This window comes from Salmo salar, chromosome ssa09 (genome assembly GCF_905237065.1).
Source record: "Salmo salar chromosome ssa09, Ssal_v3.1, whole genome shotgun sequence".
NCBI classification, from domain to species: domain Eukaryota; kingdom Metazoa; phylum Chordata; class Actinopteri; order Salmoniformes; family Salmonidae; genus Salmo; species Salmo salar.
Genome location: NC_059450.1, coordinates 128371420 through 128399389, shown reverse-complemented (window position 1 = coordinate 128399389; position 27970 = coordinate 128371420). Strand labels below are relative to the sequence as shown.

The following is a 27970-nucleotide window of genomic DNA, read 5'->3' as shown; positions in this document are numbered from 1 at the left end:
AATTGAGTTGATATGTATTTGCATGAACGGCTTATGTGCTTTCGTATGAGCGCTGACGACCCACCGCATCCTTCCTTCCTCTCTCGTTCTGCATTATGTAAACCGTCATCACCACCGCACGCGCGCTCCAAGCGCAAGGGCTATTCAGCCGCCGCACACAAACAGTCACGGACCGACGGGTTTAAAGAACTGAGGATTTAAATTAAATACCGAGTGTGAGAGACGTTGAGCCTTGGGTGAGGGAGGGAAAGAGACTGATTTGTATCTTCCCCAGATCGGGAGGGGGAGGAGGCACGGAGAATGAGCTATTATTGTACCAGCACAGAGGCTGTGTGTAATAGCCAGGACGCACCTAACGCCAGTGCGAGGAAAGCAGCTACTAATAATACGAACCGTGGCAGCGAAGGTCTCGAGAGCAGCAGCACCACTAGTTCACGGCAGTCGCAACCCCAACCGCTCGTGGCCATGAAAGTGAAGAAAGGCTGCAACTCGACAGATGCTGGGGTCCCGGTTACAAGTGAAGACGAGTTGCTAAGAAACCCAGTAATATCGCCTGAGGATGTACTTGGGTTACAGAAGATCACCGAAAGTAAGTAGGCTACTAATTGGTATTAAGGGTAGCTTCATAGCTACCTGAACCGTTCTGGGCGCAGCGCACCTGCTGTTGCTCTGTCGCCTGGCATTAAGCATCCGGTCCACAGCGACAACGTTACATTGTTAACGGGTAGCCATCCATCCATTTATCCATCCGCGTAGTAACATATTAGTTGCCCTAGTGCCAGGTTTGTCATTTTTCAAGGGTCTACTTCCAGTGCATTGGACAACGACATAGAGGGACATTAGGCTACAGTAGGATATTTGTGGGGGTGGAAATACAGATTATATAGGCTAGTGGAATTATAGTCTAACTAAATGTATACTTGAATGTTTCTGTGTGGGCAATCTGGGCATAATAGATAATGATATGAGACAGGAGAGTAGGCTATCAGCCTCTAGCTCAGACAGGTTTAGTAGACGGTACATAGGTATGCACACAACCCTGTGTGTGTGTGTGAGAGAGAGAGGGGGGGGGGGAGAGAAGGAGCTAGAAAGAGAGATAAAGAGAGAGAAGGTTGCAGGAAGCAAAAGGGAGAGTGTGTAAATATTCCTTTTAAACCAGACAGGCAGGTATTAATGTGATTGTTCTTTCTAATGCCCCCTGTTGTCCAAGTTGATGAAAAAATGAAAATCGGACTTTTATTAAATCCTTTCCTGAACCTGAAGAATCTGTTTCCTCTTAGGTAACAGGTGATCAGTGCTCTGTGCCTGCGACTGAGATTGAGACAGTCAGAACCTGTTTAAAGATCTGCATTATATTGTTACAGCACATAACAACACAGCTACAGTCACGCAATAGATCCATCTCAAATGCCACCCTATTACCTAAATAATGCAAAACAATGTACCAGAACACTACAGCCCTGGTCAAAGTAATGCACTATAAAGGGAATAGGGTGCCATTTGAGTAGCAAAATATGTATGTTTTGTAGTTATTGTATAAAACACATCCTCACTCTGTTCCTTCTGCATTCACACTAGGTTACTGGTGACTGGTGAGCTGTAAAATACATTTAATGTGGTCATCTTCATGTCAACCACCTGAGTGCATCCTGGTTCTATCAAGTGTCTTTTGTCCTGACTGCTCCTCAGGTTAAAAGCAGTTGCGTCAGCCTCACAAAGTATATAGCCAGATGGCTGTTATATTGCTTTCATCAATTCGCCTTTCACATCAGTAGAGGATATACAGTACAATAGAACGAAGGCCAGGTATACTACGGTACTATTCTGTATGCACCTGACGTCTAGGCCACTTTGAAGACTTGGGATGCATCCATATTGACACTCTAGTTCTATCTTATATCACAAACTAATGTCCTATGGCTGTTGGTTAGCTAGATGGTAATAAAGCCTTTATCCTTAGCCTCCATGTACGAAGAGTCATTTCAATATACATACAGACTTGTGTCTGAATGATTTGGTTACTATCCAGAGTCTCTGCTATAAGCAAAGGGCATTTCTCATCATCTGGAGCAGTACTCATCCCAAAAGGCACACTAGCCCGCCGACATCATCCCTTTAATCCATGTTGTTGTCCGATAGAGTTAGCTGTTTGGTTCTGTAACCTCCAGAGGTAGAGCAGAAGAGCAGTATCGGGCTGCAGTGGCGAGATAATACAGAAATCACTGATGATGGCTGCCTAGTGGTAATCTCTGCTCTCCGCTGACATGTAATCTGGATTATGTCAGAAAGGAAGGGAATGTGGCGCTTCAACGACCTGATAGACTCTAGTTAATTAATGCTTCAGAGTCAAGCAGCATGCAACCAAACACTCAATGAAGAACGCATCCGGACATTTGTTTACAAGGCATATCATTTCTGATTAGAAAGCAAGTTTAGCTGATACTGTATGTGTTACATTTGCTGTGTTCACTGTCTCTGACATTGTGTTTTGGTCTCTATTCCCCATAGCTGCAGTGTAGGATACATTCAGGAAACCATAGATCAAATGGCATTAATGGCATTTCCCTCACAAATGCTTTATGATAGCCACCTGCTATGGCATGATAATTATTTGATTTATGATCATTGTATAGAATATCATTCTCCTCTCTTTCACCCCGTCCTTTATGACATGCAGTCGTATTGAATTTGGTCCTATGGTTGCCTTACCGTACTCCTTTTGTATCAGCATTAATGAACCAAATTATTCAGTCGATACAAATGCTACATGTATACCAAGACTGTAAAGAGATCCATTTTGTAAATATTTTGCTCAACTGCCAGTATATGGAGGAGAAATAAACAGTGAAAGACTGAAGGAGAAAATGACAAGGCTTGCTGTGTAAATGACTTTCATGGCAGTGCTTTGGGAGGAAACTGCGTCCATTTTGGGGCGGCAGGGAGACACAGTGGCTCAGAGCTGGTAAGAGAGGGAGACAAACTGTTTCTCTGAGACAGGCATGATGAGGAAAATAAGTGTAATCTAGCCCATGGAGAGAGAGGGTTTTGTGAAATGAGAAATGGTTTCTTATCAGTGCATGTGCATGTGTATGTGTATGCTGCATGTGGCGTATGATATAAGGGAATGAACAGGGATCATAGTATATGTAGAAGGCACATCAAATACAGTATTCACAGCAGGAATTTATTCAGCTGATGAAACAGTAGTTTACATACACTTAGGTTGGAGTCATTAAAACTTGTTTTTCAAACACTCCACAGATTTCTTGTGAACAAACTGTAGTTCTGGCAAGTCGGTTAGGACATCTACTTTGTGCATGACACAAGTAATTTTTCCAACAATTGTTTACAGACAGATTATTTCACTTATAATTCACTGTATCACAATTCCAGTGGGTCAGAAGTTTACATACACTAGTTGACTGTGCCTTTAAACAGCTTGGAAAATTCCAGAAAATTACGTCATGGCTTTAGAAGCTTCTGATAGGCTAATTGACATAATTTGAGTCAATTGGAGGTGTACCTGTGGATGTATTTCAAGTCCTATCTTCAAACTCAGTGCCTCTTTGCTTGACATCATGGGAAACTCAAAAGAAATCAGCCAAGACCTTAGAAAAAAATGTCTGGTTCATCCTTGGGAGCAATTTCCAAACGCCTGAAGGTACCACGTTCATCTGTACAAACAATAGTACGCATGTATAAACACCATGGGACCATGCAGCCGTCATACCTCTCAGAAAGGAGACGCGTTCTGTCTCCTAGAGATGAATGTACTTTGGTGCGAAAAGTGCCAATCAATCCCGGAACAACTGCAAAGGACCTTGTGAAGATGCTGGAGGAAACAGGTACAAAAGTATCTATATCCACAGTAAAACGAGTCCTATATCGACATCACCTGAAAGGCCACTCAGCAAGGAAGAAGCCACTACTCCAAAACCGCCAACAAAAGCCAGACTACGGTTTGCAACTGCACATGGGGACAAAGTTCGTACTTTTTGGAGAAATGTCCTCTGGTCTGATGAAACAAAAATAGAACTGTTTGGCCATAATGACCATCGTTATGTTTGGAGGAAAAAGGGGGATGCTTGCAAGCCGAAGAACTCCCTCCCAACCGTGAAGCACAGGGGTGGCAGCATCATGTTGTGGGGGTGCTTTGCTGCAGGAGAGACTGGTGCACTTCACAAAATAGATGGCATCATGAGGCAGGAAACTGATGTGAATATATTGAAGCAACATCTCAAGACATCAGTCAGGAAGCTAAAGCTTGGTCGCAAATGGGTCTTCCAAATGGACAATGACCCCGAGCATACTTCCAAAGTTGTGACAAAATGGCTTAAGGACAACAAGTTAAGGTATTGGAGTGGCCATCACAAAGCCCTGACCTCAATCCTATAGAAAATGTGTGGGCAGAACTGAAAAATCATGTGCGAGCAAGGAGGCCTACAAACCTGACTCAGTTACACCAGCTCTGTCAGGAGGAATGGGCCAAAATTCACCCAACTTATTGTGGGAAGCTTGTGGAAGGCTACCTGAAACGTTTGACCCAAGTTAAACAATTTAAAGGCAATGCTACCAAATACTAATTGTGTGTGTATGTACATTTCTGACCCACTGGGAATGTGATGAAAGAAATAAAAGCTGAAATGAATAATTCTCTCTACTATTATTCTGACATTTCACATTCTTAAAATAAAGTGATGATCTTAACTGATCTAAGACAGGAATTGTGAAAAATTGAGTTTAAATGTATTTGGCTAAGGTGTATGTAAACTTCCGACTTCAACTGTAAGTATTCAGACCCTTTACTCAGTACTTTGTTGAAGCACCTTTCAGCCATTACAGCCTCAAGTCTTCTTGGGTATGACGCTACAAGCTTGGCACACCTATATTTGGGGATTTTCTCCCATTCGTCTCTACAGATCCTCTCAAGCTCTGTCAGGTTGAATGGGGAGAGTCGCTGCACAGCTATTTTCAAGTCTCTCCAGAGATGTTCCATCGGGGTCAAGTCCGGGCTCTGGCTGAGCCACTCAAGGACATTCAGAGACTTGTCCCAAAGCCACTCCTGCATTGTCTTGGCTGTGTGCTTAGGGTTTTGGAAGGTGAAACTTCCCCCCTGTCTGAGGTCCTGAGCACTCTGGAGCAGGTTTTCATCAAGGATCTCTCTGTACTTTGCTCCTTTCATCTTTCCCTCAATCCTGACTAGTCTCCCAGTCCCTGCCACTGAAAAACATCCCCACAGCATGATGCTGCCACCACCATGCTTCACCGTAGGGACGGTGCAATATTTCCTCCAGGCATGAAGCTTAGCATTCAGGCCAAAGAGTTCAATCTTGGTGTCATCAGATCAGAGAATCTTGTTTCTCATGGTCTGAGAGTCCTTTAGGTGCCTTTTGGCAAACTCCAAGCTGGCTGTCATGTGCCTTTTGTGTGAGGAGAGGATTCCGTGTGGCAACTCTACCATAAAGGCCTGATTGGTGAAGTGCTGCAGAGATGGTTGTCCTACTGGAAGGTTCTCCCATCTCCACAGAGGAACTCCTGAGCTCTGTCAGAGTGACCATCAGGTTCCTGGTCACTTTCCTGACCAAGGCCCTTCACCCCCGATTGCTCAGTTTGGCCGGGCGGCCAGCTCTAGAAAGAGTCTTGGTGGTTCCAAACTTCTTCTATTTAACAATGATGGAGGCCACTGTGTTCTTGGGGACTTTCAATGCTGCAGAAATGTTTTGGTACCCTTCCCCAGATCTGTGCCTCGACACAATCCTGTCTCAGAGCACTACGGACAATTCATTCGACCTCATGGCTTGGTTTTTGCTCTGACATGCACTGTCAACTGTAGGACCTTATATAGACAGGTGTGTGCCTTTCCAAATCATGTCCAATCAGTTGACTTTACCACAGGTGGACTCCAATCAAGTTGTAGAAACATCTCAAGGATGATCAATGGATGCACCTGAGCTCAATTTCGAGTCTCATAGCAAAGGGTCTGAATACTTATGTAAATAAGGTATTTCTGTTTTTTATTTTTTTATAAATGTGCAAACATTTCTAAATACCTGTTTTTGCTTTGCCATTATGGGATATTGTGTGTAGATTGATGAGGATTTTTTTATTAAATTAATTTTAGATTAAGGCTGAAACGTAACAAAATGTGTAAAAAGGGAAGGGGTCTAAATACTTTCCCGAATGCACTGTATATCTGCCTCACTGTCAGAGAAAGAAGTAGTGCTGCTAGGTTTTACACAGTCAATTGAATAAATAACTACATTTTTATTAAATGAATGTACAAATGATACTGTACATTTATGAAATCGATATAAAAAAATATAAAAACATTCAATACAGTAATATGAGATCTGTGTGTAAAACATTTACATTTGATACTTATCCAGAACAACAAGTAAGTGCATTGATGTTAAGATCGCTAGGTGGGAAAACCACATCACAGTCAAATACACAGGATACGAGCATTCCATTCCAGCTAAACAACTGACATATACAGTGGCAAGAAAAAGTATGTGAACCCTTTGGAATTACCTGGATTTCTGCATAAATTAGTCATAAAATTTGATCTGATCTTCATCTTAGTCACAACAATAGAGAAACACAGTGTGTTTAAAACGTCTTCGGGATAGGGGGCAGTATTTTCACGTCCGGATGAAAAGCGTGCCCAAAGTAAACTGCCTGTTACTCAGGCCCAGAAGATAGGATATGCATATGCATGGTAGTATTGGATAGAAACCACTCTAAAGTTTCTAAAACTGTTAGAATAATGTCTGTGAGTATAACAGAACTGATTTGGCAGGCGAAAGCCCGAACACAATCCATCCAGGGAAACATTTCTTTGAGGTCATTGTGTTTTCCAATGCTTTTCTATGGGAAACCTGATTTATTAGGGCCCAGATTGCAGTTCCTATGACTTCCACTAGATGTCAACAGTCTTTAGAAATTGTTCGATGTTTTTCTTTTGAGAAATGAAGAAGTAGTCCTATTCTTTCCATGTGTCACTCAGATGGACTCAAGTCTTTTGGTGCGTGTGAACAGGAGCGCGATCCTCGTTATTTTTCTCCAGTATGAATGGTCCAAAATTCCTCCTGACCGTTATGCAGGTCTGATCTGCAACTACAGAAAACGTTTGGTTGAGGTTATTGCTGCCAAAGGGTTCTTTACTCAATACTTTGTTGAAGCACCTTTCAGCGAGTTCACATAATTTTTCCACCCTACACTGTGAATGTTTACACGGTGTGTTCAATAAAGACATGAAAACATATAATTGTTTGTGTGTTATTAGTTTAAGCAGACTGTGTTTGTCTATTGTTGTGACTTAGATGAAGATCAGATCAAATTTTGTGACCAATTTATGCAGAAATCCAGGTAATTCCAAAGGGTTCACAAACTTTTTCTTGCCACTGTAACGTTTAGCAAAATAACACATTTTCATACACATCTAAAATCGATGAATAAAAAATCTGAGATCTGTAATATTTTACACACACAAAAGCAATCATTTCTGAGGAAAAACACAAAGGTGAAACATTTGTGAATATAGTGTTTTGGAAAATCTTAATGTACAGTACCAGAAACATCTACTCATTCAAGGGGTTTTATTTATTTTGTAGAATAATAGTAGAATAATAGTGAAGACATCAAAACTATGAAATAACACATATGGAATCACCTAGTAAGCAAAAAGTGATCAACAAATCAAAATATATTTTACATTTCAGATTCTTCAAAGTAGTCAACCTTTGCCTTGATGACAGCTTTACGCACTCTTGGCATTCTGTCAACCAGCTTCACCAGGAATGCTTTTTCAAAAGTGTTGAAGGACTTCCCACATATGCTGAGCACTTGATGGCTGCTTTTCCTTCACCCTGCGGTCGAACTCATCCTATACCATCTCAATTGGGTTGAGGTCAGGTGATTGTGGAGGCCAGGTCATCTGATGCAGCACTCCATCACTCTCCTTCTTGGTGAAATAGCCCTTACACAGCCTGGAGGTGTGTTGGGGCATTGTCCTGTTGAAAAACAAATGATAGTCCCACTAAGTGAAAACCAGATGGGATGGCGTATCGCTGCAGAATGCTGTGCTAACCAAGCTGGTTAAGTGTGCCTTGAATTCTAAATAAATCAGTGACAGTGTCAAGCAAAGCACCATCACACCTCCTCCTCCATGCTTCACGGTGGGAACCACACATGCAGAGATCATCTGTTCACCTAATCTGCGTTTCACAAAGACACGGCGGTTGGAACCAAAAGTCAAACATTTGGACTAATCAGCGCTTGATGGTTTTTGCAACTGCACTTGAAGACATTTTCAAAGTTCTTGAAATTTTCTGCATGGACTGACCTTCATGTCTTAAAGTACTGATGGACTTTGTTTATTTGAGCTGTTCATGCCATAATATGGGCTTTTACCAAATAGGGCTACCTTCTGTATACCACCCCTACCTTGTCACAACACAACTGATTGGCTCAAACACATTAAGAAGGAAAGAAATTCCACAAATTAACTTTTAACATGGCACACCTGTTAATTGAAATGCATTCCAGGTGACTACCTCATGAAGCTGGTTGAGAGAATGCCAAGAGTGTGCACAGCTGTCATCAAGGCAAATGGTGGCTACTTTGAAGAATATCAAATATAACATATATTTTGATTTGTTTAACACTTTTTTGGTTACTAAATGATTCCATATGTGTTATTTCATAACTTTGATGTCTTCCCTATTATTCTACAATGTAGAAAATAGTAAAAATAAAGAAAAACCCTTGAATGAGTATGTGTCTAAACTTTTGATTGGCACTGTATATTTCATACTGTTATGAGTAACGATCTCTAAAGGAACCTGGAGACAGATTCACATTATCTATTTGGCACATGCACACATCGAACAGATACATTTTTTACATTTGATGTGGTTAGTTCACACAATCTTGGATGTCATGCTATTACTCAAATGTAGTCAGGTGGCCGACTTTGTTGTGATAGTATTAGTCATAATTGCTTCAGATTGTTCACCAGGTAGAATCTGTCCTCAGGAATAGCTCATTCCACTCTAGTCAGCCAACACTAACCCAACAGTCTTTTGGCACGCAGGAAGTGTCTCACCACACAAGCAATTGCTTGAATATAGACCGCCACTCTTGAAAAATCATCCTAGGTAGCTAAACAATAGAACAACAGGCTTTTGGCAGGCGGACTGGGCTGCTCTTTGTGTGTAGGGTGAAGTGGGGAACCAGCCTGTATACTGGCAGGTCTCCATCTCAACACATCAGATTCAGACTGACTGAATACAGGCCATTTCAATCAGTTGTCTTTGGGTGACATAATGAGATGCTAAAAATAGAATTATAGCATTTTTTCTCACACTTAATGACTTCTTTCTGTAGTTGCCGAGCCACATCAAAAAGGAACAGTACTATGCTGTATATTAGCTATTGCTTGTTATTTATTACACCTACTCACCTCGTTGTCCAGTCCTCATCACTCATTGTGTGTGTTTATTTGTCTGCAGTGTAATTGTCTTTTCTTTAAATGAGCATATGAAAGACATTACTGTAAGTATATTAATGCAAATATATTAATTCTCCAGTAATGAATCTGTTATTCAGTGAGTCCAGCCCACTTCACATCCAGCTCCTATACAGTCTCTCGGTGTCTCCATCTATCACAGAGACATTGAATTAAAGCCAGAGAAACACTGCATCACTGTCTGTCTGATAAACAACAACCTTTCCTTCTAACTGTATTTTCCCCTGACTGTATTTACAGTCTCTGGACTTGACTGTGACCACAATTGCTGGAGCTTTAATTAAAATTGATCTGTGTGGCTGGCCTAATTTAAATCTGCTCTTTGCATCTGTCACAAGGTAAGCTACTGTTCTATGGGGGTCATTCATCTGATGTCAATGGGCAAGACAGTCCTCTCCTGTCTTCTCTTTTATTCTCCTCTCCTCCCCTGTCCTCTCTTCTCCTCTCCTGTCCTGTGCTTTTCTCTCTTCTCCTCTCTTCTAGTTTTTGGAGGTGGATAGATGACTTGTGGTGGGGATATTGTTCCTCACTTGGGTCAAAGCAACTCCAATCTGATTAAACAAGTGTTATCTATAGTATAACAAAACAGTTGTGATTGCCTGTTGATTTGAAGGTTAACAATTAATGCAAGTCATTGACTGTCAATGTTTTGCATTTGCTGTGAAACTCGTCAATGGATAGGCCTAAGTAATACAAAATGCATTATCTATTGAGTGGCACATTGGGGTATTGAGAATGCATCATTCCGTGTTGAAAGCAGCAAGCCATTGACTCATTGTCATCTGATGTGTGTGTGCGCGTGCCGGCGTGACTCCTTTGGTCAGGGACACACAACCCTCGGCCCTATGGCTGTATCCAGCCCACCATGACATTTCCAAGTGGCCCTCAACATTATGTATTACAAAAGCAAAACCACAAAAAATAATAAGCAATAATAATAATAATAAGAAACAAAAAAATATATATGCTATCGTAATTTGCATAGTAGAAGATACAGTGGTAAAAACATGTATTACTAAGCCTTTATTGTCGGACAGACCATTGTTATACCAGTCTGATGATATGTGTTACTATGATGCAGGCCTGAAAAAAGGTTCACATGATATTTGAATGTATCTGTGCCTTAAGTGCTAGGGTAGGGGAATCTGTTTCCAGACAGACCTGTCAGGGCTACTCTAAATAACAGGAGGGCGAAGTCAAGCGCAGGAGACCGAGGTACGTGAAAACACACGTTTAATAAATATGTCCACAAAATGCCAACACAAGGCAGGGTAAACAACACTCCCAAAATAACAGGAACCAAAATAATCCTGAAGAGAGTCGGGACGCAGCCCAGCAACCCTAATGCCCAAACTGACAACAGCAGATGAAGAACAAAAATCCCCAACCTACTAAATAAGACGACACGAATATAATCCTGCACAAACCCCAACAAAAACAGACTAAATACCCCACTAACGACTTAACACATAACAGGTGCTAACCAAGACAGACATAACCAAACGACACAGAAACAGAGATCGGTGGCAGCTAGTAGGCCGGCGACGACGACCGCCGAGCGCCGCCCGACCGGGGAGAGGCGCCACCTTCTGTGGACGTTGTGACAAGACCGGTAAACTCAGTATGCCACATAGTGGAAAGAGAGCCTGGAGGAATATATGAGCTTAGTCATACCGCTATGAGTGTGAGTGTGTTAAAGTGTGTGTGTGTGTGTGTGTGTGTGTGTGTGTGTGTGTGTGTGTGTGTGTGTGTGTGTGTGTGTGTGTGTGTGTGTGTGTCTGTGTGTGTGCATGCATGCGTGTGTTCACCCTCTGAATGGGATGACGTGATGAACTGAGACAATTCACATTCAAGCTAAAACAGCCCTACGGTACAATAACACATAACAGACAGTCTTTCTAAATTACCCAGCCATGTTCATTTCATTTGCCTCCATTCTTTGTGACGTTTGGCACAGAATCCTATCAACATAGAGCAGAGTTTAAAATGGCCGCTGGCCTTTTCGCTCTCAACTGGTAGCAGTGTGACCCTGGGGGCCCAGTGAAGTACTTTGGTGGTAGATGGTAGATATCAGTGGAAAGCTGTCAGAGAGATGTGCTACTGCAGTGTACCTGGAGCTCCCTGGTGTAAGGGCTGTCGTCGTAATAAAACCAAGGTGCAGCGGAGGATGTGTATTCATTTTGAATATTTTATAAAATGAACCACTATAAACAAAACACTAAACAGCAACGACAGCAAACAGTCCTGTCTGGTCAAAAATGAACGAAACAGAAAACACTAGACAGAAACAATCACCCACAAAAACCCAAAGGAAAAACAGGCTACTTATGTGTGACTCCCAATCAGCAACAACAAACTACAGCTGTGCCTGATTGGAAGCCACACGGCCAAAATCAACGAAACAAACCAACCTAGAAAAAAGAACATAGAACGCCCACCCAATGTAACACCCTGGCCTAACCAAAATAAAGAACAAAAACCCCTCTCTATGGCCAGGGCGTTACACCTGGGCTTTGTTTATTTTGCCTATGGCCCTAAAACATGGCTCCAACTAGGACTACATGGCCAAGCTGCAAAGTCAAACTTGGCTATAATGTGACAATTGTTTTGCCCTACAATATGCTTATTTTAAGCTTAAGGGTAGGGTCAGAGCCTTTCCTTTGATCCTCCACTTCCTAGTATGTGTCTGTGGTTGCTCCTGGTTGGCTGAAGCAGTGTATTAACCTGTAGCAGCCTATACTGTGGCCTCTAAAGCTCCGCCTCTGATATAATGGATTTCATTCTCAAAGTTCTAAAGCAGATGAATAAAGGAGGATGTAACTTATTTATAAATGTTTCACTTCATTCTACAGCTTGTTCTGGGGGTGAGGGATTGACTGCTAAATACAAGCCAATGTAGGACCTCAAATTATGACCAGTAAACAAACCGCTTTCATCAAAACACCATAGGAAGGTTTGTTAGAATCAAAACAAAATGATAGACATTTTCTATCACTTAGTAGGTCTATCTTGTGTGTGTTTAAAATAGGCCTATTTTTATAGTCAACATCTTACCGTCACATATTGTTGTTATAGGCTACTGTAGACATACAGTTGGTCCACTTCCTCTATCTTTTTGAAGTGGGACACAGTTAACGGTCTGTTGAAGATGCATCTGTGTGTGTGTGTGTGTGTGTGTGTGTGTGTGTGTGTGTGTGTGTGTGTGTGTGTGTGTGTGTGTGTGTGTGTGTGTGTGTGTGTGTGTGCGTGAGATAGTGTAGGTGTGTTTGTGTTTGTGTTGGGGTCCATCTGGAATGCATTTTTTTTTATAGATGTGGCAATCGATTGGTTACCCTAGTGTGTGTGGTTAGCATGATGTAGCGCCTAGGACAACATAACATTGTGTTCACTCACAGGGCTTGTGAACAGAGCTAGTGTGTTCTGCAGCGCAACCACACAGCAACACTTCTCTCACAGCCAATTGCAGCTCAAATTCAGACATTAACGCCTCGATCACACCGACAGCTTCATTGCATTTTGGTACATCAGAAGTACATTCAATTCAATGGAACGCTGCGTTTGCTTTACAGCATTGCATTGCAGAGGAAGTTGCAGTGCGTTCCGTGTGGGGCATACGTTGGATTTATCGAACATATGCGTCAAACTGTATGCGTAGGCTGCTTGACAGAAATGGTAGCAGAGGGTGAATGTTGACCTTTTGTTGCACACATATTGAGATGATGCTGCGTACCATTTTGCGCAATGACACTGTCAGGGTGATTAAGGCGTAAACCCCTCCTGATAACCCCTCTCCCCCAGACCATTATACACACAAACAGACACAAGCTCTCTCACTCACGCCCTTGAAAAAATCAAGCTGCTTTTTCACTCCGACCGAACGGCAGACCGAGCGGGGGCTGAGGAGGAAGATAAGAGGAGGGAGGAAATCTAATCTGCATTCAGCTGTTAAATAAAAACACAACCTTTCAATAAACCTCACAGCCAGCCAGCCAATCACCTCACAGTCAGCCAGGCTGCAAGCCAGCAGCCTACAGGCAGCATATTTTAGACATGTTGTGTGAAGAAGCATAATAAAAAGCCTATTACTATCAACCTAAAATTAACAGCCATTTAAAATGTAGATTTGTTCCTGTGGGAGACTGTCAAATGTTTTGGACATGTCCTGTAAACAGGTGTCCTTGGGTATTTTATGGGCCATATTTTATTTATTCTATTTAATAGCCTAATAACATTAATTAATTATCCACATTGATTGACAGCTCAATTCAAATCAAAATAAAGAAAAAGGTAGATGTGAACAAAGCTTGTGGCTGAGAAGTCTTCTAACTCCTCCTGGCTAATCTGGGGGATTAGGAGCTATAAATGGCTGCCAGTCGCTTGCTGATGATGAATGCCATAAACAGACATCTTGTGTCAAAACAGGTCCATTTCTATAAGAACTATATATGGCAGTCGCTTGCTGTTGATGAATGCCACAAACGACCATCTTGTGTCAAAACAGGTCCGTTCTGTAAGAACAGCATGACTCAAGACTGAGTCTAATTTTACTCCTCCGCAATACTTCTGTGAGCTTTGAAGCACTAGAGGCAAGAAATGCAGATCAGTGTCAGCCCATGCTGTTGTGTCCAGTTTTGGAATAACCTGAGGCTCTATCATATCCTGTAGCCTTGTCGTCTACTGTGTATGAATATAAGGACTGTACATAAAGCATAGAACCTGCATAAAACCCACATTCCTATTACGTCGAGTTCATGTCACTGCACCATGTTGTATGTTGACACATCTGTTCCAAGACATATCTGAAAGTGTTCTGCATCACACTGTACTGTATTACAGGCAGAAGCCTCAGGCAGTAACAGCCAAATGGCTTTCTCATCTATTTCTTTTACATTTGAGTCATTTTGTCAGACGCTCTCATCCAGAGCGACTTACAGGAGCAATTAGGGTTAAGTGCCTTGCTCAAGGGCACAGACCGATTTTTTCAGCTAGTCGGCTCAGGGATTCCAACCAGCAGCATTTTGGTTACTGGCCCAACGCTCTTAACGACTAGGCTACCTCCCGTTAAGTACCAGACAAAGAAAGACACACAGACACGAGGACACACACACGGACGAACGAACACACGCGTACGTACACATACACACACACTCACACACACTCACAGCAGGAGGCCCAGTGGTCTGACACCACTTTATCAGATCACTGTAATGTAGCATTTCATCGCCCTGATCCCAGATCTGTTTGTTTTTTCATGACAACGACCATATCTATACAGCATTAACAGATCTGAGGCCAGCTGATAGCGTTTCATTACCATTTGAATGAACCCTAACATGAGCCGTTCTGCTCTGCTTTGTTTCGTGTTTTGTTGTATTTTGTTCATGCAAAGTGGGCAGGTGGAGGGGAGGAAAGGTAGAGCAGGAGGAGAGGTGGGGGAGAGATGAATGGAGGGAGGGAGGGGTGGGTGGGTGTATGGGGGAGGGAGGGATGGAGGGAGGGGTGGGGGGAGGGATGGAGGGAGGGGTGGGGGGGTGGATGGATGGAGGGAGGGAGGGGTGGGTGGGGGGGAGGGAGGGAGGGATGGAGGGAGGGAGGGGTGGCGGAAAGGATGGATGGAGGGAGGGAGGGAGGGAGGGAGGGAGGGGTGGGTGGGTGGGTGGGTGGGGGGAGGGAGGGATGGAGGGAGGGAGGGGTGGGGGAAGGGATGGAGGGAGGGGTGGGGGGTGGATAGAGGGAGAGATGGATGGATGGAGGTGGAGCAGAAAGCAAAATGTCCTGGCACAGCATCAGAACGAGCGTTGCTAGGTGATGCTGTTAAAGGAAAAGGAAGTGAAGAGGTGTGCTCCTCTCAGGGAGAGTGAGGGAGAGAAAAAGAGGGAAAGCGAAAGAGGGAGGGAGAGAGGGATAGGAAGATAGGGAACCTGGGTGAAGCTGACACTTCAGAGCCTTCCGGCAACTCTCTGCCACCGAGCTGCCGACACACAAACGAGCATGCACACAGACACACACAGTCGCGCAGGAACACACACACACGCATACACACACAGCGCATGGCCACATATTAGTCCTAAACATTCAAACACTCATAGAGCAGGGTCCCTTACACTCACACATGCACAGACAGAACCACACATAGGAATCACAACCAGATCCCTTTCACCATATGGAGCAGCAGCAGCCCATAGAACACAGACTGAGAGGACAGTCACACCCTACTGAACATACACATACACCCTCCATAGATGCGTAGATCCCCTGGGCCACCTTGCTCAATGATATCAATAGGCTGTCTCTACTGAGGCGGTTATGTATTGTAACATGCAGTTCAACTCCCGGTGGGATTGCAGAAATGTATTTTTCATGTTTTTCTCTGTAAATTAAGCCATAGCTTGATTAGCCAAGTTACTCCAGGGAATACTGGTAAATGTCATCATGGACCAGGTTGTTGCCGTGATGCGGTTAATGAACAAAACTGTTTTAACATTCAATTACAATGTATAATCTTCCTCTTCTCTCCTCTCCTCCTCTCCTCCCACCTCTCCCCTCATCCTCTCCTTTCCTTTCCTCTCATCCTCCTCTCCTCTTCAAGGATAACCATTCAGATGAATAGGAAGTGGAACCTCTTCATGTTAAATCCGATGATTCATGACATATTTGTCATCTTTCTGTCCCTCTCTCAATGTTTTAGGCGTAAATCACAATCTTGTGTTGTCGTTCCCTGTGATGAAATATACACAATGATCATTTAAATCACCCGAAAAGTACAGCGGATGAGGTCTGTTAGGATTTTAACAGCGGCTATGACGTATGTCCATCTATCATCTACATGCAGGCCTTACTCAGCGAGGAGAGAGAATGGAGAGACGTTTAGGAGCTGTGATTGCAGGGCTTTTTGGTGACTCGTTGGGTGTGACATTTGTTTCGTAGAGTACATTTATTTCTAGGAAACTTTTCACACCGTCTGGGTCACGATGAGAGAAATCTGATGACATTCTCCCTCCATCTGTAATTCTGGCTGACTTGGCGTGTGTGTGTGTGTGTGTGTGTGTGTGTGTGTGTGTGTGTGTGTGTGTGTGTGTGTGTGTGTGTGTGTGTGTGTGTGTGTGTGTGTGTAACTTGGCGTGTTGCCATCCCTCCTCTGCAGGGCATCTGTCGGTTCTCTGTCCAGTTAGCTTCGGATTTATAATCACACACGCATTTTGCAGTGCAGCGTTCACGGGGCCAAAGATTCAATTTAATGTTAGGCAGCCATGTAGTGTATTCTCTCCCTACCTACCTGCCCACTGGACTGGATGAGTGGGAAAAGCTAAAACTACAACAGAAATCAATCAGAAAGTAGGATTCCCATTGAGGAAATTGGTATGATCACTTATATGATGTGCAGTGTACAGTGTATTGTGATGTGTATCGAAGGGAATACGATATTTAGGCTACATGAATAATCAGGAGTGGCCGATAGATTTTGTCCACGCCATGTTAGCTGAAATGATTGAATAGCTCATGCTCATACAAGCTTTACGGTGAGTCGTCATGACTGTCTCTGATGGAACAGGCTAGGGTCTTTTGTCCTTTTGTCCATGTGCCTTTTGGCATTACCTGCACAAAGGTCTCTGATGCTATCTTACTCTGAGCCTTCAACATTTCAGAGCCTGTTTCTTCAGATGGCTCAATGACTATTGGACCTATAGTAGTTGTTGGACCTATAGATAATGTTGTGGTATTATCTGTGTTATCTTTTGTGGTGAGTAGTGGAGTGTTGGTTGCTTTGGGTGTGTCTCAATAGTCTCTCCTCGTCTCCGACAAGTGTTTTTTATTTGTATTTATTTCACCTTTATTTAACCAGGTAGGCCAGTTGAGAACAAGTTCTCATTTTACAACTGCGACCTGGCCAAGATAAAGCAAAGCAGTGCGACAAAAACAACAGAGTTACACATAAACAAACGTACAGTCAATAACACAATATAAAAATCTATGTACAGTGTGTGTAAATGTAGAAGATTAGGGAGGTAAGGCAATAAATAGGCCATAGAGGCGAAATAATTACAATTCAGCATTAACACTGGAGTGATAGATGTGCAGATGATGATGTGCAAGTAGAGATACTGGGGTGCAAATGAGCAAGAGGATAAGTAACAATACGGGGATGAGGTAGTTGGGTGTGCTATTTACAGATTGGCTGTGTACAGGTACAGTGATCGTTAAGCTGCTCTGACAGCTGATGCTTAAAGTTAGAGAGGGCGATATAAGACTCCAGCTTCAGTGATTTTTGCATTTCGTTCCAGTCATTCGCAGCAGAGAACTGGAAGGAAAGGTGGCCAAAGAGGTGTTGGTTTTGGTGATGACCAGTGCAATATACCTGCTGGAGCGAGTTCTACGGGTGGGTGTTACTACGGTGACCAGTGAGCTGAGATAAGGCGGGGCTTTACCTAGCATAGACTTATAGATGACCTGGAGCCAGTGGGTTTGGCGACGAATATGTAGTGAGGGCCAGCCAACGAGAGCATATAGGTCGCAGGGGTGGGTAGTATATGGGGCTTTGGTGACAAAACGGATGGCACTGTGATAGACTGCATCCAGTTTGCTGAGTAGAGTGTTGGAGGCTATTTTGTAAATGACATCCCCGAAGTCAAGGATCAGTACGATAATCAGTTTTACGAGGGTATGTTTGGCAGCATGAGTGAAGGAGGCTTTGTTGTGAAATAGGAAGCCGATTCTAGATTTAATTTTGGATTGGAGATGCTTAATGTGAGTCTGGAAGGAGAGTTTACAGTCTAACCAGACACCTAGGTATTTGTAGTTGTCCACATATTCTAAGTCAGAACCGTCCAGAGTAGTGATGCTAGTCGGGTGGGAGGGTGCGGGCAGCAATCGTTTGAAGAGCATGCACATAGTTTTACTAGCATTTAAAAACAGTTGGAGGCCACGGAAGGACTGTTGTATGGCATTGAAGCTCGTTTGGAGGTTTGTTAGCACAGTGTCCAAAGAAGGGCCAGATGTATACAGAATGGTGTCATCTGCGTAGAGGTGGAACAGAGAATCACCAGCAGCAAGAACGACATCATTGATATATACAGAGAAAAGAGTCAGCCCAAGAATTGAACCCTGCGGCACCCCATAGAGACTGCCAGAGGTCCGCATAACAGGCCATCTGATTTGACACACTGAACTCTATCTGAGAAGTTTGGTGAACCACGCGAGGTAGTCATTTGAGAAGCCAAGGCTGTTGAGTCTGCCGATAAGAATGCGGTGATTGACAGAGTTGAAAGCCTTGGCCTGGTCAATAAATACAGCTGCACAGTACTGTCTTTTATCAATGGCGGTTACGATATCTTTAAGGACCTTGAGTGTGGCTGAGGTGCACCCATGACCAGCTCGGAAACCAGATTGAATAGTGGAGAAGAAAATCTACACTGACATGAATGAACTGAACAGGTGAAAGCAATTTCCTGGTTCAGTTGATATCTTCCATAATTTATTTTGTCTGTGTGTTCAGATCAGTAAAGGGGAGGAAGCCACTTTAGACTATTGAGATGCGGCCTTCTTTGTACTATGGGTTGTGGGGACGACTATTGAGATGCAGCATTTGCACTGCAGTATGGGTAGCGGGGCTGATACAATTTGTTCATGGCGCTCCTGTTTAGCTAGCTGATCGGTAGCTGTCTCATGTTCTGAGAACATCACTCTTATCAGACATCACAGTCACAGTAAAGAAGGCACGGCTGCCGTGTGCCAAGAATATAGTGCCACTGTTGCCAGAGTAACAGCGGCTTCCTTTCCAACATACTGTGGTTGTCATGGCTGTAAAAATGTGGGTGGAGCCTTTAGGTTTGACTGACAGATTGGAAAAGGTTTTCACAGATTTCAACCAGAGATTGACTTTTCCAACACTGTATTTAAATGTCGCTGCGTTGCAGCATGGTTGTACTGTGTGTTGATGAGGATTTACTGGCCGCACTAGCCTGCTCTACCACTTGTTAGCCGATGCCTGGACACAGCTTTGGCCTCTGATATAACGTGTTAGGTAGTTACATGACATCTAATGTGCCATATGGCGTCAGAGTGCACATTAAGGTCATTCAGTCACTACACACATAACTGACCTACAATAATGTTATAGAGCTGTAATAGTCTATAGTGTTTTGTTATGAATATCTACATTATAACACTGTAGGTCTGTTCTATATTTCTTTGTTTATTATTGAGGGGACAGCAACATTTGAATTTGAATAGTATTATTTTACACTGATTTGAACCTGAATGACCTGTGCTGCCAAAGTAGCAAAAGGTTAGCCTAAGTGCTGTAAGTTAGTGTTTGAACTCAATGGTCATTGACAATTATTTAAGATATACTGTACTGTACAACGCTCAATATTGCTACCGTTTATTTACCACATTTACCACAAAATCACTGTGTTATTCACATACAGGTACACTATATATAGAAAAGTATGTGGGCACCCCTTCAAATTAGTGGATTTGGCTATTCCAGCCACACCAGTTGCTGACAGGTGTATAAACTCTAGCACACAGCCATGCAATCTCCATAGGATCTCCATCTGGCAGTAGAATGGCCTCATTGAAGAGCTCAGTGACTTTCAACGGAGCACCGTCATAGGATGCCACCTTTCCAACAAGTCAGTTTGTCAAATTTCTGCCCTGCTAGAGCTGCCCCGGTCAACTGTAAGTGCTGGTATTGTGAAGTGGAAACATCTAGGAGCACCAACGGCTCAGCCTCGAAGTGGTAGGCCACACAAACTCACAGAACGGGACCGTCAAGTGCTGAAGCACGTAGTGTGTCCTCGGCCGCAACACTCACTACTGAGTTCTAAACTACCTCTGGAAGCAGCTTCAGCACAATAGCTTCATGAAATGGGTTTCCATGGCCGAGCAGCCGCGCAAACATAAGATCACCATGCACAATGCCAAGCGTCGGCTGGGGGGTGTAAAGCTCGCCGCCATTCGACTCTGGAGCAGTGGAAACGCATTCTCTGGAGTGATGAATCACGCTTCACCATCTGGCAGTCCGACGGACAAATCTGGGTTTGGTGGATGCCAGGAGAAAGCTACCTGCCCAAATGCATACTGCCAACTGTAAAGTTTGGTGAAGGAGGAATAATGGTCTGGGGCTGTTTTTCATGGTTCGGGCTAGGCCCCTTAGTTCCAGTGAAGGGAAATCTTAATGCTACAGCATACAATGACATTCCAGACGATTCCATGCTTCCAACTTTGTTGCAACAGTTTGGGGAAGGCCCTTTCCTGTTTCAGCAACCTTACTAATGCTCTTGTGGCTGAATGTCAGCATGACAATTCCCCAGTCCACAAAGCAGGTCCATACAGAAATGGTTTGTTGAGATTGGTTTTGAAGAACTTGACTGGCCTGCACAGAGCCCTGTCCTCAATGCCATCGAACGCCTTTGGAATGAATTGGAATGCCAACTGCGAGCCTGGACTAATCGCCCAACATCAGTGCCCAACCTCACTAATGCTCTTGTGGCTGAATGGAAGCAAGTCCCCTCAGCAATGTTCCAACATCTAGTAGAAAGCCTTCCCGGAAGAGTGGAGGCTGTTATAGCAGCAAAGGGGGACCAACTCCATATTAATGCCCATGAATTTGGAATGAGATGTTCAAGGAGCAGGTGTCCACATACTCATGGTAATGTAGTGTATCTACCTCAATACTCCAGTATCCCTGCACATTGTGAATTTGGTATTGACACTGACCCTGAATATAGCTGACATTGTTCTGTTTTTGTCTTACTTCCTATTTCTTGTGTTTTTGGGGGGGTTTTTACGTTTTTTTTTATACTAGTTTGAAATTGAGTACAGCACTGTTGGATTGGGCTTTCAAGTAAAGCATGTCACTGTACTTGTGCATTTGACAAATAAAACTTGAAACTTGCCATAGTTCAATAGTATAGATAAGCCTCACATCAATTGGAGTTATTTTGTGATGCACTGTAACCCTCAGAGCTTACAGTATGTTGGCCTCAGAAGTAGAAATCACAGTTTGTGGTTGCTGGTTGAAGTTGGAGAGCTGCTTACATGTACAGTAAATCTGTTGACTGGCCTGTTATTCCAGCAGGCATGTGATGTGGTGTGGCTGGACTGACTTCTGGTTATGTCCCAGTGCTAAGTGCTTTCCCATCAACTGTACTCTCATCTGAGATAACCTTTCTGTCATTAGACATAGACCCCTGGCCTTACCTATTAAAAATGGCCATTGCGCCACCAGTAGAGAATCTACACGCACGCACACACACACACATACAGTATACACCATTTTTACTATCTATCTGAAGGTGTAGTAGTACTGTGGTGTGGATTATAATGATAGGTGGGTAGTAGGTGAGATGGAAAGTAGCCAGGAGACCCAGTCACAACTTACAAGGGAATTACTGCCATCTGCACAGCACACACACACACACACACACACACACACACACACACACACACACACACACACACACACACACACACACACACACACACACACACACACACACACACACACACACACACACACACACACACAGAAGAGTCCAAAGCCTGCTGCCAATTATATTAATGACCCTAACAACACCAGGGCCGGAGCAGGGAACAGGGGGCGTCGCCTTAAGACCTCAGCAGATTTGTGTGAAAGCCCTTTGAATCCAACACTCCCTCCTCCTCCACTCACACACACACACACATACACTCACACACACACACACACACACACACACACACACACACACACACACACACACACACACACACACACACACACACACACACACACACACACACACACACACACACACACACACACACACACACACACACACACACACACACAAAACCATGCATACTCACATACACATACAGACACCTCCCCTCTCTCCATGCAGCACAGCTAGGTAACACGAAGGCTAAAAATATCTCCTTGCCATTGGCTAGCCAGTTTGGTCCATCTGGTTCCTAACCCTTAGGTAAGTAGAGAACTGAAGAGAGAGGGAGGGAGAGAGTGTTTGTGTGTGTGTGTGTGTGTGTGTGTGTGTGTGTGTGTGTGTGTGTGTGTGTGTGTGTGTGTGTGTGAGGGCTCACTAAAGTCTTACTAGAATGTGCTCTTACTATTCTACCTCAGTACAGTTTTGACATGAAGCAATATCAAAGGCTTAGAGGCAGGTGCCCACCTGTAGTTTTTAATAGGATGCAGGTAGGGAGGGTGTATGAAAGGGGTGCAGTGGTCAATTTGTGGGGTGGTGTCGGGGGAATGGGGGTTACAGTACAGCAAAACCTATAGTTTCCCTAAATCCCCTTAGCGTCTTCCAATCTGTCCATGTGACGGTGAAACAATGTAAGCCTCTTAGTCTTAATCCACAGCCTGTGGGGAGGTGAGTGTATGTCACAGGGCTGTAGCTGCTGTCCCTTGGGCACAGACCAGCAAAAAAGGGTGCTATCTAGAACCTAAAAGGGTTCTTAGCCTTTCCCCATAGGAGAACCCATTGAAGAACCCTTTTTGGTTCCAGGTAGAACTCTTTTGGGTTTCATGTGTTACTATTTCCACAGAGAGGGTTCTACATGGAACCAAAAAGGGTTCTACCTGGAACCAAAAAGGGTTATTTTATGGGGACAGACAAAGAACCTTTTGGAACCTTTTTTCTAAGACTGTGGGATCAGCGTACAGTACCCTCGACCCAAACCTTAGGTTAAGTTGGCTGGCACCTTGGTGTTGCCCTGGTTTTGCCAACACCATGCTCCAACCAACTGAGCCGTATTGGAACCACAAGTGTTGGTTAGTGTTCCATTTCTGTCCTAATAGTTTTGCCTGTCCACATATTCCAAACAGTCAGTTCTGTGAGAGGGCCTTATAGAAGTGTCTCATATTCCAAACAGTCAGTTCTGTGAGAGGGCCTTATAGAAGTGTCTCGTATTCCAAACAGTCAGTTCTGTGAGAGGGCCTTATAGAAGTGTCTCATATTCCAAACAGTCAGTTCTGTGAGAGGGCCTTATAGAAGTGTCTCGTATTCCAAACTGTCAGTTCTGTGAGAGGGCCTTATAGAAGTGTCTCGTATTCCAAACAGTCAGTTCTGTGAGAGGGCCTTATAGAAGTGTCTCGTATTCCAAACAGTCAGTTCTGTGAGAGGGCCTTATAGAAGTGTCTCGTATTCCAAACAGTCAGTTCTGTGAGAGGGCCTTATAGAAGTGTCTCGTATTCCAAACAGTCAGTTCTGTGAGAGGGCCTTATAGAAGTGTCTCGTATTCCAAACTGTCAGTTCTGTTAGTGTGACACAAAACACTGTGGGCCTGCATGTTATCACAGAGCAGTTCTCCAGTGACTATAACACTGTGGTTATTGTCAGTGTCACATCTTGGCAGATGCAAAGATTAGAGGAGTAAAAATAGCTCTTTCTGTCTCTGTTAGGTGAGGATCTGACAGGCTGGCCAAGTGGCTAGATGGGGCAGGGTCAGAGTGCTTAGTGAAGGGGCATGTTTTGGAATAGCTGAATCAGTGTGCACAAGGCTGTAACAACTGCATAATTGTCTTATAACATAGATATCATTACTTGTAGTCCAGGTGTACAAGTGTACCAAGTTTCATGCTTTTATATTCCTTTACTTGATAAAAGTGAACTTTTATACTAATATGTTAAACAGTTCTGGTCTATTTGTATGCAAGAGGTTGACAATTCTAGAATGTTCATGAATGTAAACAAAAATATTGTAAAAGTATACATCCCGGTAGTCTTTCTACTGTTCATTCTTTTGACTAAAAGGTGTTCTGTAGAGTATGTAGCTCTCCTGTATTCAGACTGAAAGGTGTTCTGTAGAGTATGTAGCCCTCCTGTATTCAGACTGAAAGGTGTTCTGTAGAGTATGTAGCCCTACTGTATTCAGACTGAAAGGTGTTCTGTAGAGTATGTAGCCCTCTTGTAGCCCTCCTGTATTCAGACTGAAATGTGTTCTGTACAGTATGTAGCCCTCTTGTAGCCCTCCTGTATTCAGACTGAAATGTGTTCTGTAGAGTATGTAGCCCTCTTGTAGCCCTCCTGTATTCAGACTGAAAGGTGTTCTGTACAGTATGTAGCCCTCCTGTAGCCCTCCTGTATTCAGACTGAAAGGTTTTCTGTAGAGTATGTAGCCCTACTGTATTCAGACTAAAATGTGTTCTGTAGAGTATGTAGCTCTACTGTATTCAGACTAAAATGTGTTCTGTAGAGTATGTAGCCCTACTGTATTCAGACTAAAATGTGTTCTGTAGAGTATGTAGCCCTACTGTATTCAGACTGAAAGGTGTTCTGTAGAGTATGTAGCTCTTCTGTAGCCCTCCTGTATTCAGACTAAAATGTGTTCTGAAGCGTATGTAGCCCTACTGTATTCAGACTAAAAGGTTTTCTGTAGAGTATGTAGCCCTACTGTATTCAGACTAAAATGTGTTCTGTAGAGTATGTAGCCCTACTGTATTCAGACTGAAAGGTGTTCTGTAGAGTATGTAGCCCTACTGTATTAAGACTGAAAGGTGTTCTGTAGAGTATGTAGCCCTACTGTATTAAGACTGAAAGGTGTTCTGTAGAGTATGTAGCCCTACTGTATTCAGACTGAAAGGTGTTCTGTAGAGTATGTAGCCCTACTGTATTCAGACTGAAATGTGTTCTGTAGAGTATGTAGCCCTACTGTATTCAGACTGAAATGTGTTCTGTAGAGTATGTAGCCCTCCTGTATTCAGACTAAAATGTGTTCTGTAGAGTATGTAGCTCTACTGTATTCAGACTGAAAGGTGTTCTGTAGAGTATGTAGCCCTTCTGTAGCCCTACTGTATTCAGACTAAAATGTGTTCTGTAGAGTATGTAGCCCTCCTGTATTCAGACTAAAATGTGCTCTGTCCCCTTTCTGTTTCAGACTACCTATGTTCCCCAGAGGAGAACGTTCACATGATCGACTTCACACGGTTCAAGATCCGAGACATGGAGACAGGGACGGTGCTGTTTGAGATCACCAAACCCCCTGTACCAGGTATGGGATATGTCAAAACTACCGTATTAAACAGCACAGATATTAGATGCATGTACTGTGTATGAGCTATATGTTGGTAATGTATTTAATCAAGACATGGAGACAGGGACGGTGCTGTTTGAGATCACCAAACCAACAGCACCAAATCAGTAATAGGCCTGTTCTGTGCTAAATATAACCATTAGTATTTGTGTTCCCTAACATAATCATATTCATATATACATGTCAACAATATTCTCTCTTATTAGAGCCTAGGATATATGACTTGTGGCACTAAACTAAAGGTCATAGCCTCTGATAACGAAGAGGTTTTAAGACCTACAATATGTGTGAGCAGCATATACCTCTGGGTTAACTAGGCCCAGGCAGTAATATGCATGATTCATCAACAAATGACTCCTATTAGCTAGGTCTCTACTGAGAAGGTGTTATTTCGCTGTGTGAGGATCATCTAAGGCTCTGAAACAGTGTCTATTCAGAGAGGTACACAGCAGAGAGACCGTGCTTCAAAACAGCAGGCTTGTTAACGTGGTCTGTTTTGTGACACTGTGGCAGCGGGCGAAAAGAAGGATTTTGACCCCAACGGAGGCCGCTTCGTCCGTTACCAGTTCACCCCTGCCTTCCTGCAGCTGCGCCAGGTCGGCGCCACGTAAGTCACAGCTAAGATGGCCGCCTGTGTGGGTGTGTAAGGGTGGTGGAGCGGTGGCCATTCAGTGCCCTGCTGTTCTCTTCTGAGAGGAGACAGATGGGGAGGGCTATTCTCAGAGAGTGAGAGGTGGTGTGCGTGCCTACGTGCTTGCGTGCATGTTTGTGTGTGACAGATACCAAGGAGGCAGGAAGGCTACACAGTAGGGGGAGAAAGAGAGGGAGAGAGAGAAAAAAGGAGGCAGAGGGCGAAAGAGGGAGAGAAAGAGAGATGAGAAAAAGGACAGTCAGGCCAGATGTTATTAATGAACTGCAGTGGGCTAAACCAGGGTCTCACAGAGTGGTTATTGGTAGTCTAAAACACATCTACATAGAAACCAACGTCTACACCTCACACACATGGTGATGGGCTTAATTAAAGAAGACACCTGTACCATGTCAGATATAGAGTTGAAATGTATTGCATTTTTACATTTGGAGTTTTCATCCCAATATTACACTTTATATACATCACAGAAGACTGAAACATAGCAAAACAGTTTGGCATAGAAACACCAGATTTTCTGCTGTTTATTTAAATTAATGTTTATTATGAAATTATGAAAAATGTGAATAACATTCCACACAAGGCCACTAGTCATTTGAATGCAAGAAAGGGCTACTGTAGAGGGGGGAAATGAGGAAACATGGAATTACACTTTGGTTCTGCAACAAACTATAACAAACAAATGATGTGTAAGTGTGTTTCCAATAGTTTATCAGATCACTCTGTCCCCCTGTCCTCTCTGACACAGTGTGGAGTTCACAGTGGGAGACATGCCCATCAACAACTTCAGGATGATTGAGAGGCACTACTTCAGAGAGCAGCTCCTCAAGAGCTTTGATTTTGAGTTTGGTTTCTGTATGCCCAGCAGCAAGAACACCTGTGAACACATCTACGAGTTCCCCCCTCTATCAGAGGACATCAGTGAGTATAGACACACATAGAAACAGAGACACAGACATAGCATGCATGCACGCACTTCCTGTACCCATACGACACAGTTCGACACACACACTCACTCAAACACACACACTGACGTGTCCTTCCTCTTCTTCCTCAGTGCGTGAGATGATCCTGAACCCATACAAAACGCAGTCCGACAGCTTCTACTTTGTGGACAACAAGCTGGTGATGCACAACAAGGCAGACTACTCCTACAGTGGGAGTCCGTAGGAGCACAGGACTTCCCTAGACACCTAGACCCACTCCAACTCCAACTCAAACCCACCCCCCCATGGGACCATGGACAGACAGACAGACAGACAGACAGACAGACAGACAGACAGACAGACAGACAGACAGACAGACAGACAGACAGACAGACAGACAGACAGACAGACAGACAGACAGACAGACAGACAGACAGGCAGACAGACAGACAGACAGATGACGAACGGAGAGACGTATGGACGGACTGACAGGTCACAAGCAACAGGACTGATGGACAGCTTTTTTTCTCCAATCAGAATTCCACCATTGCTTGTTATCCCCTAAATTGCAATCCCCTACTCCAATCTCTTGCAATGACCTCTCAACTTTCTGTGTCTGATAGAGAGTGTTATAGATGTGTACACAGTCTAGCATACATAAACACACACAGACCTTCGCTATGGGACACATCTGATGTGGCCTGATCTAGACAAAATAAATGCACAACCAGTACAGTATATAAGGGCCAGTAACAATGAGTGAGATTGAATGTCTAGTCAGTGTGTTCTCAGTCAGTCAGCTAAAGAGAAAAAGAGAAAGGGAAAGAGAGA

General features: G+C 43.6%; 1 protein-coding gene across 1 annotated transcript; it reads left to right on the top strand.

The window, feature by feature from the left end:
* The first annotated feature begins 1 nt into the window (after position 1).
* Positions 2-27945, top strand: LOC106612852 (protein unc-119 homolog A). The gene is made up of 5 exons (XM_014214427.2): positions 2-589; positions 25409-25522; positions 26078-26171; positions 26962-27134; positions 27271-27945. The coding sequence occupies exons 1-5, from the start codon at positions 301-303 to the stop codon at positions 27381-27383; spliced, it is 783 nt and encodes a 260-aa protein (XP_014069902.1). The 5' UTR covers positions 2-300; the 3' UTR covers positions 27384-27945.
* The last annotated feature ends 25 nt before the right edge of the window (positions 27946-27970 follow it).